This window comes from Dipteris shenzhenensis, chromosome 14, assembly GCF_047967505.1.
Source record: "Dipteris shenzhenensis isolate YYH24624 ecotype China chromosome 14, Dip_SZ_1.0, whole genome shotgun sequence".
NCBI lineage: Eukaryota > Viridiplantae > Streptophyta > Polypodiopsida > Gleicheniales > Dipteridaceae > Dipteris > Dipteris shenzhenensis.
In genome coordinates this window covers 45,539,537-45,555,654 of record NC_141609.1, presented here as the reverse complement: position 1 = coordinate 45,555,654, position 16,118 = coordinate 45,539,537, and the positions used below count along the sequence as shown (strand labels likewise).

The 16,118-nt window shown below is 45.5% G+C and overlaps 1 protein-coding gene across 4 annotated transcripts; it reads left to right on the top strand.

The window, feature by feature from the left end:
* Positions 1-240: 240 nt before the first annotated feature.
* LOC147894707 (uncharacterized) lies at positions 241-15,713 on the top strand. Of its 4 annotated transcripts, XM_087384627.1 has the most exons (3): positions 241-806; positions 878-932; positions 14,603-15,713. In XM_087384627.1, exon 3 carries the CDS (start codon positions 14,605-14,607, stop codon positions 15,541-15,543), a length of 939 nt encoding a protein of 312 aa, XP_087240753.1. In that variant the 5' UTR covers positions 241-806; positions 878-932; positions 14,603-14,604; the 3' UTR covers positions 15,544-15,713. The 4 variants fall into 4 exon arrangements, with proteins under 4 accessions (XP_087240753.1, XP_087240754.1, XP_087240751.1 ...); XM_087384628.1 differs by lacking the exon at positions 241-806 and having other exon boundaries at positions 865-937; XM_087384625.1 differs by lacking the exons at positions 241-806; positions 878-932 and adding an exon at positions 9,498-9,517.
* The last annotated feature ends 405 nt before the right edge of the window (positions 15,714-16,118 follow it).

Sequence of the window (16,118 nt, the reverse complement as noted above, 5' to 3'; positions counted from 1 at the left end):
CATGGTCACGGGAAACACCGAGAGTGTGACAATTCCGGCGATGGAAGCGAGATGTTGCCACTCCCCTACAGTTTTAATTTGCACAACTGATGAGATCGTTTTGGATTGATGGCGATGACAGATTGACCACCATCAGGAAAACGTGAGCTGCTCTGTCACTAATAATGTCGCTCGGTCGCTTTGGATGGGCACATCATCACGTCTCAACTGGGCACGGCGCTATCTGTCTGCAACACACTCACAAGCTGTGACAATTCGCAGCGGGAGGTGAGAGTCTTAGAAATCCCAGCGATTGGCTGGAAGTGGGAATGGGAGCTAGTAAAAAGCGGAATTTGGATCGAGGAGAAAAGAATATGCATCGCTGTCAGGCGCTACTGTAGAACGATTGCATCTGTGTAGTGTACAGTGTAGAGCAGAGAGCGCCGATGGATGCTACAATTCACTATGCGATCCCAGCGATTGGCTAGTAAGATGGAATTTGGATCGAGGAGAAAGCATATGCATCGCTGTCCGGCGCTCCTGTAGCACGATTGCACCTGTGTAGTGTACAGTGCACGGAGAAGAGAGCGCCGATGAATGCTTGAATTCACTGTGGAGGTGAAGAGGAACTTCACCCAAAAAAGGAGGTGAAGAGGAGCTGTCATTGGCATCATCTACTGAGAATGTTGATGGGGCAGAGCCGACAGCGATGAGGATAGAGGCTCGAGCGTCACGGATGGAGGGGACCGCGACGGAGCTGTTGAGCAATTAGCTGGCAATTGAATGCTGTGGGAGGCCTCGTATTTTCGAGCTCTCAATCGCTGTGAGTCGTCATCCCCTCGGCGAAGAACCTGCAGAATCGCCGTCGAAACGCTTTTTACTTGTAGTCTGCAGAGAGCGAGCTCCAGTTGAACGTCAAGAAGCGTGGCGAAGAATCTCTGCGGAGCTCCACGGTAAGGTCTGCCGTTTCTTCTCTCTGTCCGGTTCTTCTGGTTTTGTTCTGCGGCCGTTCCTCTCTCGTTTTCGATGGCTGATTATGAGGAGCTGAAAGAGCTAATGATGCGATTATGCTGCACAGAGATCGAGCTTCTGTTGCATTTTACCTTGTTCGACTCAGTGCTGCATTCCGGCATTGCTTAGTCCTCGCCGCTCGGTTAATTCTGTCTCCGAGGTCCTTGTAACGTAGAATGATCTTATGTTAGAATCTTTTGAAGTTCAGTTGTTTGACGATTTGGGGAATTTATCGAACGCTGCACTGTCTCATTAGAATCGCGAAACATTTGCTCTTTGATTTTGACATTGATTTATGTTTGGGCGAATGCGAAATCCTGTCACGGGGATTGATTCGCTGCATGAAATTCAGATAAGAATCCCTTCAACTTTGTCGAAACCACTCTCTAGCGACTGAGTGAATCGATCGCAACAACAGTCCTTGCATTATATTTTGGCTTTCTGTTCCAAATTTCTGAATTTCAGGAAGCCACTGTAGCTATCCTTTTTTGCAGATTGAGTAAGCCTTATTTGCGTAAGGTACACTAGATTGCTTGGCTGTCTCTAGACTTTTTGCCTGGGAAGCCCACTTTACAGTCGTTGAAGGGCGAGTAAAAATATAGCGTGCCAGTATCATTCACACATGATCACAATGAATTTGCATGTGTTTGCTTACAAATGCTTTAGCTCTTCCCGTACTTGTATGCTCATGGTCGAATCTTTTAGAGCAGCAGTAGTCAGTTTGCAAGCAAGCTTTCTCTGTGCCCTTACACACTGAGTGCACAGCACCGTAGCTTTGAGAGTATATACAGTTATTTCGCCTTATCTGCAAGAGGACCAGCGCTGGTATGTGCAGAGATTGTGCATAATCGACATCGTAATGTCAGACCTCCTTATTCTCCAGTTCTTTTTCCTGCTTTGTCAAACTACTCCTTACATGGCTGTGCATACCCAACCTCCGACTTTCTTCTTTTCTGGAAAACACGGATTTGCTGAAGGCAGGTCGACGTCTTTTTTAGCTGGTTGTAGTCATTGCAGACTCTTGCGACTCAAATCATGTCGATTCTGAAGGGAACGCCTGGAAGATTAAGTGTGGGCATTTGAAGCCTTGTAGGCACGGAGCTCGTCCTCTTAAAGGTGGATCATATATCCTGGGCAGCATGCTCCGCCCGTGCTGGGACCTTTTATGTGGGCCGCGAAGACACAATTATGGCCATCGCATATGTTTCCCTTGACCCGCTTTAATCACTTGAGAGGAGGGAAATCACTCAGATATCCTGAGATAAACTGTGAAGTATACCACGACAGGGACCACTGAGATGTGATGAGGTTTAGAGCCGCTTGCAATCTATTATCTGCATCTCTCTCAGCTTGCAGCGAGACAAGGGATTGTAAATTTCTCTTTCCCCATGTGGGATTTAAGTGACCCGGATATTTCACATAAGGAATCGAATAAAGTATTAAAAAATTTCAGTTACAATGATGCTATGTTGATCCTCTAGCATGTTTTTCTGAGGACCCAGACCAAGATTTCCAGGATAAGGTTTACAGAAGTTTCAAATTCGATTTTGTAGGCAATGTAATGGGGCCAAGCGGCTATTAAATTTGTTTCTATGATTTTTTCGCTTGTCTTTGGCAACAAGAAAGGCAGCTGTATCTTTATAAGAACATTCATCCCAAGGTGCTTGGCATTTTTAAAAGCTCATGTGGATAGTATATATTAGTAAGCACTGGATTTACCCCAGAGATTCCGGTGTTTAATATAAATCTTAATTCGTAAGATTTCTCCGCTTTGCAAGAGTCAAGATGAAGTCCACCCCATGCCTTAGGTTTCCAAAGGCATACACCTTTGCTACTACTAGATCACACACATTAAGCCTTACTGGCAGCTACTGAGAAGCTTAAAACTGCTGATTTAGAATGAAAGTTTTAGCCTTCAACATTAATTCATTTGGGATAGAGAGCTATAATCCCAAACTAGGTCCAAGTAGGAAGTTTCTTTTTTTAACGAACGAGTCTTACTCCATTAGGAATATAAATCCACCCATGTGCCGTTTGCAATTGCCCACGAGTGCTGCGTAAGGCTTATAATAAGCTAGCTCAGCCATTTGAAAGTTCTCAGAACCTTATTTCCCCGTCTTCCACGTGTATGTACTCTTTTCTTGTCTCTTTGGCTGCAAATGCTCCCCTCTTACCCTTTCCTCTTTCTATGGATGCTTTGATGGATGGACTCGTGTGGAGGGGTATGGCCTTTTGCGGGATACTTCCCATGAGACTCAATTGGTCAAAAGTGGACACAACTCTTGTGGAAGAGACATCCTTCCATGAAGAGGACACATCTATTTTGAGCTATACATTGTACACCCTTCACAAGGGTTCACAACTCTTCATGTACATGTTCTTTGGTGCGTATACCCTTCTTATTCTTTGCTATCATTAGTCTCATTTCACTTAGATTACTAGGATTTCCTAGTGTGGTATCAGAGCAAACTTTTGCTCCTATCTTTAGGAAACACCCCCCATCCTTTGATTAGTGGACTTCATGTAGCAAGGTTAGGAAGGGAAGCAGGCTAATGTGGTACTATAGCAAAGGGCCAGTTGGCTATGTTTAGCCAAGAGGTTTTGGGATGCTCCTCTATATAAGAGTGGCCAAGGCTATTTTGTTGGCATTCAGTGTGCATACACCATTGGATGGTCTGGTCTGGGTCTTGAGCCTAGACTCTTGCCTTTTACACGGAGGATCACCGGATACCATGCTGAAGGTTCCTTGTGAACAAGTTTTGGTTGTATTGGATGCCAGAGCTGTGGGCATAGGCTTGTGTGAGTCTTATCTCTAGCCCACGTGCTCGGGGGTGGCTGATGGTGTTTGGACTGTATTTAGGGTTAGATCCAAGTGGGGATGCAACAATTGGTATCAAAGCAGTCCTCAACACAGTGAATTGTGGAAAGGTATGAAGTTCGAATGGTGTGTTCTGGTAGTGCGATCAAGTTTCTGCAATTTCCTGAAGTGTTATGAGGTAGTAATCATTGCGGTTTATGAACAATGGTGGCGAGAACAGTTCGCAGTGAATGTTATAGGGAAACTGTTGGAAAGGTCACCTCCCCATCTGTAAGCCCCCATATGAGGAGAGCATGGGGGGGGTGAACCTAGGGTTTGAGTGTCTGTCACATGGGCATCTGATTGGATGCCATGTGGGCAAGAATCATAGAGATGGTGGGTACCTGGAGCTAGGATGGATCTGCAGTAGCAACAGGCGAAGCAGTAGCCAGCACAAGGAACCCGTATGGCGCAGTACACGTGGCTGGGAAGAGGGCCTGGCAGAGGCACAGACATGGCAGGGAGTGCAGGCCCAGATCTGCAGCAAGGAATGTGACTATCAGTGGGCAGGTGGCAGGCCTTTTATAGGCTGCATATTTGCCTTGAAAGGAGGGCCAAAGGCCCTGGAAGTTTGGGCCAGAAAACCCTGGCTTGTGTGCCTTATAGGGCTGGACCAGCTACAGACTGGTCGGCCAGTCTGTAACAGGCTGGTCGGTTTTTATCAGCCCCACCTTGGGGCCTATATAAGGAGGCCATTCAGGCCTCATTTCATCATCATCTGGAGCAGCAATTCCACCAGCAGAAGGAGCAGCAGCAGGGCTATCTTTGGGCCTACAGTCAGGAGGAGAAAGAAGTACCTTGTGCTGCAGACTTAGCTAACAGGAAGCTGCCCACCTAGACTGGTTTCCAGACAGCAAGGTGGAGAAGATCATTCTAGACGGAAAGTCTACTTACGCTCGAGGTGGAGCACGCGGACTCGAGTCTAGAGATAGCCAGCAGATAGGAGAAGTACCTTGTGGTAAGATCAGAGGACCACACCATTGGTGGGACTCTGGATCTGTCTCTTTTGTATTGTGTCCATATTTGTGGACGGAAATATATATTTTGGTGGTTTCTCTATCTGGTTGGTTCATTGTCTATTGATGAGTCTGCACACCTATTGTATGCACATAAGTAAAGAAGTTTGTGATTCCACACCCACACCGCACACTGTGTGAGCTCCTGGGCATTACTATTAGTCTTCCGCTGCGTGTACCCTCTGTTGGGTATTTTCTAACATGGTATCAGAGCCCAAGTAGGAGGCTCACAGGTGTGGGAGCCTGAAGGCATGGACCTTGCTGAAGGACGACCCTGATTCAGAAGCTCTAGGGAATCGACTTCCACGACTGGAGGATTGTGCCCTTGCGAGAAGGAGGGTGACTCAGGTTCAGTCAGGTGCGTTCAGAGTTCTGGTTTACTGCAATTGAGTTTGGTTGACTTTGCTGAGTGGTATATACAGCAGAGATGTTGACAGCTACAGCCTCTTCAGCCCCTGCTATCCCTTCCTCCTCCTCGAGTTTTCTCTCTTTCACTATCCCTAACTTTGGAGAGTCTGGGAACCCGGACGAGACTAATTACCCGATCTGGAAAGTGAAGATCCGGAGTCATTTAGTGGCTCGGAAGTTGTGGAAGCTGACCACGGGAGAGGAGTCGAAGCCGGAAGACATGGTGGACAGTAAAGGGAAGGTACTCATGGCAGTAGACAGAGAGGAGCTTGAAGCTTGGGAAGAAAGAGATGCCCATGCCCTGGCAATAATCATAGGGACTACGGCGGACTCTTTTCTTCCGCATATCCAGCTGGCCGAGATGTCAGTAGAGGCGTGGGCCACCCTGAAGGATCTGTACGAGACAGATAATACCTCCCGGATCGTGCTTCTTCAGCATCAACTCTACAATCTTGATATGGAAGAAGGCGATACGGTACATAGCCATTTGACGAAGGTCAAGGTGGTGCGGGATCAGCTGGCAGCAATTGGTCAGAAGACGGATTCATGCCATCTGGCCTTGATGGTACTGAGGAGACTGCCTCGGAGTTTCAAGAGCTTTGTTACGGCTGTGACAGCAGGACAGAGGACCAAACCTCTGACATTTGAGGAGTTGTGTCCCTTACTGCTACAGGAGGAAGCTCGGAAGAAGCTCTACAACGAGGACAAAGATGACAAGGCGATGCTGGTGAAGGATTCCGCAGGTAAGGGAAAGGGCAAGCCTAACGGTGGCAAGTCAAATAAAGATGACTCTGATGACGAGGGGACTTCGAAGAGGAAGCACAAGAAGAAGTGTTTCTATTGTGATACGCCCGGACATTTTGCGAAGGACTGCAGAAAGAAAAAGGCGGATCTGAAAAACAAACAGGAGTCTGACCCAGATTCAGAGGGAAAGGCCAAAGCTAATGTGGTAATCGAAGAGTTGTTCCTGGTGACATCACCGAGTGTTACCGAGGTCAGATATGTTGATCCAGAAGTCACAGTAAGGATGTCTGACATAGAGATGTGGGTCGACGAGGAGTCAGATGCCTTTGTGAAGGTGAAGGACAGTATGGAGCGCTTGGTACCTTCCAGGTGTGTAGCTGTTGACACTGACACGAGGGTGGATTCCATGGAAAGCCCTGGGGTCTCATGGTCAGATGGATGCTGGACTTCAGAAGGGGACAGTACAGGATTACACAGGATCTTGGCGGGTGCCTCATTGAGGTACAGGGTTTGCTTTCAGAGCGAACATTCAGGCAGTACACCAGTCTGGTATGTATTTGATATTCTGCATTTGAGCCTTTATAGCATGCTGTGGAGAGATTCTGCTCTTCATTTGTCTCAGGTGATAAGAGATTGGAAGGAATTGGCCTTCTTCGAAGGCAGAAGGGGAAGTATTGGTGCTTCTTCAAATCTCGGACGCAGATTGCTAGAAGGTGGTGGACAAAGAGTACTGAAGCCAGAAGAGTACCTGCTTGAGAACTCAGCGAGAGTTCATGGTCCAGGTTATCTGGAAATATTCATTGGTTGCAGACCTTGCCAAAGGAAGGACGGGTTGAAACAGACCTTCAGAGCATGGTGCCTGGAAGACTCCAGGTTGTTCACTCATTATGAGGGGGACGACTGGAAGATCATGACGGCTGGGTTGCTCGAGTTCAGAGGCGGGAATGTGACTGAAGGAGGTGGTACCAGGAGGTGCTACCAGAGATGGACCTGTGTACCAGGATGGTGTGCGGAAGCGCAGGAGCCACTGGATGAAAAGCCAGGAAAAGATTTTGACACCAAAAGGTTCCAGAGGACTACGACCAGGGAGTTATTGGAGCATCTTCATCGACGTGTTGGCATTGGGCTGGGATGTGTCGGTGAGAGGGGGTGTTGGAAAGGTCACCTCCCCATCTGTAAGCCCCCATATGAGGAGAGCATGGGGGGGGTGAACCTAGGGTTTGAGTGTCTGTCACATGGGCATCTGATTGGATGCCATGTGGGCAAGAATCATAGAGATGGTGGGTACCTGGAGCTAGGATGGATCTACAGTAGCAACAGGCGAAGCAGTAGCCAGCACAAGGAACCCGTATGGCGCAGTACACGTGGCTGGGAAGAGGGCCTGGCAGAGGCACAGACATGGCAAGGAGTGCAGGCCCAGATCTGCAGCAAGGAATGTGACTATCAGTGGGCAGGTGGCAGGCCTTTTATAGGCTGCATATTTGCCTTGAAAGGAGGGCCAAAGGCCCTGGAAGTTTGGGCCAGAAAACCCTGGCTTGTGTGCCTTATAGGGCTGGACCAGCTACAGACTGGTCGGCCAGTCTGTAACAGGCTGGTCGGTTTTTATCAGCCCCACCTTGGGGCCTATATAAGGAGGCCATTCAGGCCTCATTTCATCATCATCTGGAGCAGCAATTCCACCAGCAGAAGGAGCAGCAGCAGGGCTATCTTTGGGCCTACAGTCAGGAGGAGAAAGAAGTACCTTGTGCTGCAGACTTAGCTAACAGGAAGCTGCCCACCTAGACTGGTTTCCAGACAGCAAGGTGGAGAAGATCATTCTAGATGGAAAGTCTACTTACGCTCGAGGTGGAGCACGCGGACTCGAGTCTAGAGATAGCCAGCAGATAGGAGAAGTACCTTGTGGTAAGATCAGAGGACCACACCATTGGTGGGACTCTGGATCTGTCTCTTTTGTATTGTGTCCATATTTGTGGACGGAAATATATATTTTGGTGGTTTCTCTATCTGGTTGGTTCATTGTCTATGGATGAGTCTGCACACCTATTGTATGCACATAAGTAAAGAAGTTTGTGATTCCACACCCACACCGCACACTGTGTGAGCTCCTGGGCATTACTATCAGTCTTCCGCTGCGTGTACCCTCTGTTGGGTATTTTCTAACAGAAACCACAAAGGGGTGTTGAACCTGCAAGGGGGAGGGACTACAGGCATTACTTGCAAATGAAACAGGGCAACTTTGAAGGGCTGGTAGTTAGGAAAAAGAGAGGAAACCTGCTGTAGTAGATTTGCAGATGCATGAAAGAGAGCCTGTAGGTGTTTGTTCTGAAAAACCAGGTCGCAGATTCATTAATTGTTGAAGTTATCTCCATCTAAGTTAATCGCAGCATGGGATGGACTGCAAGAACAATTAATCATAAGTAAATGTGAACTCACCCTGGTCATGGCCAGACCAAAGGTTGAGGGGGGATGCTACAGCTGCACAGTTATTGTGGCGGTCCTGTAGGAAGTCGAGGTAAGAAAGTTGCCACTGAGTTGATTACTGTAGGACGCGATTGGTTGCTGAGATCCTGGGAAGGGCTGTGCGACGCAAAAGGACCATCGTAGCTACTGGGAATGGATTGGTGCTGGTATAGGCTAAACCAAAGGGGCGTTAATTGCGCATGCTCAGATGGATGCTTTGGGTTGGGCCCATACAGAGCTGAAGGTTTCTGAAATTCCAGAAGGCTTGCTTTGGTGGGCTTTAGGAAATCTGTCTAAAAGCAGAGCTTGCTAGAAGCAGCCTGCTTTAGATAGCTTTTAGGGACTGTTGTTCAGAGTCAAAGGGCTGGGCCAGTTGCATTAGAACCCTACACCTCTCTTGATGACAGCCTACAGAAATCGCACCAGCCCCTTTCTTGTTGCAGCAGACCCAAACCAAAGAGATTGCTCCCACGGTAAATTGCAAACCAAATCAGGTGCCATACTAGGAGATTTCCAGGTTGTGACAACAGTCTTCACGTCAAAGTAACAGCAGAGCGTCAGGACCTGTTTTGCCAGCACTCCTTGTCTCAGTGCACAACTTTGCACAGATTTCCAGCCTGCTCTCTCTCTCTCTCTCGTTCTCTCATCTACTTGCTGAATTTCCCCCTCCTTTCTATCTTCCATATCCCTCTCCTACTCTCCTACCATGGCCAAAGAGAACTGCATGGTCAAAGACCCTACAACCAGTGTGCCTTCACACCAGGAGAGGAGGGGGATGAACTTGATTTTGGAGCACAGAAACCTCGTGTGAAAGGAGCAGCATGCAGAACTGAAGGACTACTTTGAAACTCAAATGAGGGTCTAAAGGGACTTGGTTACAGACCAAATGCAAGCGACTGTGTTTCTAGAAGCCACAGTTACGGGCTTGGTAGCGCGAACTGGCAGGATTATACCCGTGCTGCCCTCCTTCACATTCGATAACTTCGCAGGTTGTCAGGGGCGCACTCTCGAATGAATTGGTGCATAGTTCAACCGGTGTCAGGTACACTTCTCCTTCCATTCCTTTTCTGATGCATTGAAGATACAAGTGGTGCAAGGGATATAACTAGACTACACATCAATATGAGAAACACAACAAAAGATTTCTTTTCTTTGTTCATTTTATGTACTGGTTTAGAGAGGCTGACATGGATCAAGATTGGTTTTGATGATCAAGAGGCTGCAATGGATTGATGATGAGGCTTAATGAATGTACATTGTGAGTATGTCAAAACTCAAATGTTTGCTGACCAATGCGTAAGGCATGCAATGCTATGAATTTTTCCATTTTATAGCACCTCAATATTGTTTATAGATCAAAAGTTGGTCGTTTTGAAGTTTTGCCAAACCTTGTCTAAAAGAACGCTAAAAAATGATGATGTGGCACTGTGTGTGCCTATGCTATAAAAAAAAGTGCGCTTGTGTAGCATAGTGTGCTTAGATATAGCATAGGATGAGGTGGCACTATGTGTACCAAGTAGATGCTAAGGTGGTGCTTAAGGTGGCTATTACTGCTGATGTGGCATTGTGATGATATGGCAACTATTTCCAGACTACGACATGGCTGAGTGACATGCCACTATTGCCAGACTACCTGACATGGCCTATCAGATGAGACGTGGCATTTGTATAGAATTGATGACATGGTAGATGATTGGATTACCTTGCCATGCGGCATAATCAGCCACATGGCCTCTATATGAAGTGTCATCTATCACATGGCTTATGAACCACATGGTCGGTGTGGAGGAAACTTGCTATGAAGAGCTTTCATTCATGTTCGAGGTTGACGCTACTGATTTTGTGGTAGGTGCAGGTTTAGTCTAGTCTAGCTTTTGAAAGTAAGAAGCTAGATGATACTCAGATGGTACTCTTGTGATTAAGTCTGAGCACTTCTGGCAAGAAGTGTTTAAGAAATTAGCAACCACTTTGAGTATGAGTTTTGCTGACCATCTTGAGGCTTATGGGCAAACAGAAATGGTGGATGGGGTCTTGGAAGATGTGCTTCGAGCATATATCTCCAAGAGGCCATCTAATTAGGAGAAGTACATCCCAATGGTAGAATTTGCCTACAATAGTGCTAAGCACACTGCAACTGGTTTCAGTCCATTTATGCTTATGTACAGATATCAACCCAAGTCTCTTGTGACAGTTGGATTTGAAGGGTATTCAGCTAGATGCAACTAAATATTTTTTTATCGGATATGCAATGATGCTAGTGACTGAACGAGAATCTATCAGGAAGGATTGCTCGGGATAGGACATGATTTTATGTTCATAGATGGCGTTCACCAAGGAGTTTTTTGAGGAAATGCGTGTATATTTGTGAATACCAAAGGATTCAAAGGTGTTATGGATAGGGTTGGTAGACATTCCCTCCGCATGTAAAGTTCACACGGTCTTTCATTTCAGTAGAGTGAAAGAGGTTTTGGGGGCTTGAGACAATCTTGTTTTGCCCAAAGAACTTTTGAAGTTGAGGAGTTGACCTGTGTTCCACATGAACGTGAAAGAGTTATCATTTTCTGGGAAAGGAAACTTAGGAATAAGTTAATTCCAGAGTTCAAAGTTACATAGAAGGATAGGTCTAAAGAAGACTCAACTTGAGAGTCGATTGCTAGTTTGCATAAGAACTTTACCAATTTCATTCAAGAGTAAACCCTCAAAGATTGTTATGTACCCAGATGGATTAGTGGACTTGAGGGGAAGCAGTCTAATGTAGTCTTCTATATAAAGGTCTTCTATATAAGAGTAGTAGAGGCTAATATTATATACCTAGACGGTAATCCTCGGATTAGTGGAGTAGGGTTACGGGGCCATGGGATTAAGGGACATGGGACTAGAGGATTTGAACCTTAGCAAAGGGCCAATTGGCTATATTTAGCCAAGATGACGCAGGATGCTCTTCAATATAAAAGTGGCCAAGGCTATTGTGTTGGCGTTCGGTATGCACACATCATTGGATAGTCAGGTCTGGTCTTGAGCCCAGACTCTTGCCTTCTATAGGGCAGATCACGAGATACTATGCTGGAGGTTCCTTGTGGATGGGTTTTGGTGGTATAGGGCACTGGATTTGTGGGCATAGGCTTGTGAGAATCTCATCTCTAGCCCATGTGCTCAAGGGTGCTAGGAGGTGAGTCGCCTATTGATCTTTAATATGTTTACTGACTTTGTTTGGACTGTGTTTAGGGATAGATCCTCGCGGGGATACAACACCTAGCCTCCATTTTTATACTAGGTCTACTCTAGAAGAAATCTATGCTTCACTCCTTGGGGTGTGGAGATATCACTCTGGTTTTCAAGTTGGGAGGCAAATCCCAAAAACTATTTCGACCCTCTTCTCCACAGCCACACATCATTAGATGGCATGCATGGTCTCAACTCTCGATACCAAGCATGCCTCTTTGTGTGCTTGCGTGTTTCAGAATGGACACACCCTTTCACCAAAAGGACAGCCTTTTTCGACTCACCCCTTCACCAAGAGATACACCCTTTTGCAAAGAGACACAACCCCTTGTGCAAAGAGCCACCCGCTTGCACCCCTTGATGAAGGTCCTGTTGTTGCAACAAGACTAACAATTGACTGACGAATGCATGCTTTCATTAGATGGCACCCCCTCTTATAGGATGGACATTCCTTTTGCAGAGGACCACATTTGCCTTGGCCCCACCCTTGGCTTCCTATATTATCCCCTTGCCTGCTGGACTCCTGTGAAACGTCTAGGCCTATATTATCCTCTTACTTGCTGGACTCTTGTGAACCCTCTAGGCCTGCCATACAGCCATGCAACCCACCTGCTGATTGCACCCAAACTTTTGCCTCTTCTGACAGTTTTGGATGCCATTCCAGGCTGCCCCAAAACCTCTCCAAAAATGTGCAACATGCATTTTACAGACGTGTGTTGAAAATTGTGGCATCTTGCTGTTTCAAACGGGATTACAGCAACCCATGTATACAGTGACATTCCAGCTTTGCCAGGTTGCCTGGTTGTGGTTGTCACATACAATTTTACGGTCTATTCATTATACAGAAATGACAGCAACAGATCAAACCATAGGAACCGCTTGACCCATGCAAACATTAATCTCGGACCATCTTTGGTACAGCTGTAGTTTCCAACACTAAAGAGATTCTGTGTTCAAGTAGCCATCTCGTACTTGGTGGCACATTTGAAACGTGCATATTTTTATGTGCATCCCTTGACATCTGCAGCACTATGCCTTGCATCTAGAGGCACCGGCCGTCATACCTTTGAGCCTATGGAGGCTGTACTTCACGAGGCATGTGATATCCTAGGTAGTGAACTAGGACCTTGCGAAGCAGGCTGCAGAACTGCTAGCTTTCTCTCAGCCCCTCATCGATAGCTGACTCCTTGTATTGTTTTCAATTCTTGCTACTTCTCTTTGAGGAAGAAAAAAGGTCTGCTATCCTCAGTTTTTCAGCACACCTTGCCTCTTTGCTATACTCCCATGGGTGGTTCAACCTTGCTCCACTTTACCTCTTTCCTTACCTCTCTAGTATGAGAGATTGCAGAGAATAGCCCCATATTTCATACCAGGATGGTACAGATAGAGTGTGGCTCTTGTCAAACCCAGCCATGTCAATGCCACAAGATCTTGCAATATTATGTCCAACATCCCCATTTCTCCAGACCTACACCAGTAGATTTAGGAGCATAGGAAAGTATGGTGACTCTATGGTCTCAGCTTCTGCTGATCCGACCATTAAGCTCCAGACTTAGTTTGGCATGAGAACATAGAAAACAAAGGACACGTGTCCCGAGTTTGAGAACCTGACTGTGTCCTTTATTGTCTCTTGGAAGCTTCGAAAGTAAAGTTCTCAAAGTTGAAGTTTTGGAAGCCTACACCAGTGAAAGGAATCACACATGTACTTATGCAGTGCATGCATGCATCAACCAAACTCATAGATTACTCATTGCTCCTTACTACTGATCTGAGATGAAAAGTGATATCATTAGAATGGTAACATTGTAGTTGTCTTGCAAACAAATAAAAGCAAGACAAAATACCACTATGACTTTCCCAAATGGCTTCCCACACTTGTTGAACGATGAAAAAGCATCTGCATTGGCTTTATTATGACCTTGCCTAAAGGCAATGCACAAATTATGGTAATTGTCTATGGGTTTTCTAAATGCACCACAGTTATTGTTTGCCTCCATCGTTTGCCTGATCGCTCTTTCGTCTCTCTTTGAATCTTTGGGCACTACTTCATTATTGAGCTCTCACTTACATACCCTTTAGGACGTTCACACTTTCAAATTTGGCTCTTCACTTTCTATGACAGAGGCTATTTACATAACAATTATTCTCAGACATTCTCCCTAACGTTTATTACAGATCTTTGTGCTTGACTATCATTGCAATCCCTTTTGCTCTTTTTCTCCTTACCGATAACAGCAACACGAGGATTTCTCCCCCCGACCTGGTGGCCGTTCTCTCTCTCTTGGTGGGGGTGCGTGCGTGCATGTGCGGTCGTGTGCAGATACATGTGCCCTTTTATTAATCATTTTCCAAAGGACTAACATAATTAGTTGGCACACAGATCTCATGGTAAAGGTCTTTCACAAAGGCAAGGAAACATGGTCTTGCGCGCTTCATACAATGCATAAACCTATATTATGACTGGCAATATTTCATATCCGTAGTCCTGAAGGAAGATGAAAGCGTAACATGATAGCAAAAGAGCTACAAGCCATTTTACCATCTTTTATTCTAAGAATGACTATTTAAAAATTCAAGAGTCTAGCAGAAGACTCTCGATTCAAGATGACAGTCTGGGCCTGAATGTTTAGACCCGTAGCAAGAACACCGACGATTGCGTCTAGCCCTTAACTTCTTTATGTATACATGGAATGTATTATGAAAAGTTGGGTAATGGGGAGAATATCATGGCTTCTGACAACTTCACTCTTTTGATTCGAAATGACAAGACCTCCATGGGATGATTTATACCTTCTTTTTCATATACATGTTACTGGTCGTGCTAATGGGGAAAGTATCCTGGTCTCATTTGCTAATTGTTTTCTGAAAACACCAACGCTTTGCTTCCTTTGCACCAAATTGGCAGATATGGGAAATCAGCTGGCAAAACAGAGGGCTGTTGCCAAAGAGATTAAAGAGCTCGCAGAATTGCAGAAGGCGGAAGGTGCAGATTTTCCGGGAAGCGACTACCAAACTTCTGATCGCAAACAATGGATGGAAAAATTAGACCTTGACAAGGTGAAAGTGAAGGATGTGATTTGGCCAGGCACACATGACTCGGCAACGAACAAAATAGGAGTACCCTTTGTCAGCCGTCCTTTTGCCCAGTGCCAGAAACTTTCGATCTACGGGCAACTGGTGAAAGGGATTCGAGTATTTGACATCAGAGTGGAAAAGAGTTGTCGTGTTTGTCATGGGATCTTGAAAAGCTACAAGGTTGCTAGAGTGATCAATGATATTAAACGTTTCCTTTCAGAGACAAAGTCTGAGTTCATTATACTGGAAATTCGAACAGAATATGGACACGAGGATCCTCTGGACTTCGACAAATGGTTGATCGAGCAGCTTGGAGATTACCTTGTTCCTCAGGATGTGCATACATTTGAAAAAACTCTCAGAGAATTACTTCCAAAAAGAGTCATATGTGTATGGAAACCACAGAAATTACCTGCTCCTTCCCCAGGAAGCCCACTATGGAGCTCTGCATACCTGAAAGATAATTGGACAGACACAGATCTTCCATACACTAAATTTCAAAACAACATGCAGCATCTTGAAAAGCAACCTCCTGTGAATACAAGAAAGTTTTTCTACAGAGTTGAGAATACATGCACTCCACAAGCAAACAATGCAGTCCTTTGTGTGAAGCCAGTAACATCTCGCATCAAGCCATTTGCCAGGCTATTCATTTCCCAAGCCCAAAAAAAAGGCCTTGGTGACCATTTACAGATATATTCTTCCGATTTTGTGGATGATGACTTTGTGAATGCTTGCATCGGGTTCACAAGAGCAAGGACTGGGAGCTAATTGTATTGGGTTTGGTCTTTATTCCTATGTTTGCTCGATTTTCTATCTTGTTCTTTAGACCCCCACTTCTTGGCAGGTTCCTCATGCTGTATAACAAGGGATTGCATGGGGCACTCTACAGCACTAGCTGCATTTTGTAATATTTATTAAGTAGACTTCTTCTTGGTGAACTATTGGTTGTATCTAGCAATCGCTGGACTTCCTTTTGTCACTTTAGTATAGAAGTTGTTGGGTTCATGTGGTTTAAGGAGATATAGCTCTTGTTTTTGTTCGTACTCTTGGTTGCCTTGTGTATACAAGACAATGTTCCTTGTGTTTTTGGATTTCTTTTGATTTAAGGTTGGTGTCCAATCTAATTCTACTTTCGAGTTATGTAAGTATGTCCCTTGATGTGCGTGCTCAATGTTGTATCCAAATGATTGCATTATTGCCTTGTTTAGAGAGTGTTTGGAAAAACGTTTTTGAAATGGAAATGTTGCATACGACGGTAATAAAGATAATAAAGAAAAATATGATTGTATACGATGAAAGTATATGTGTACGTAAAGCACAACCAATGATCATGTCCTCCTAGT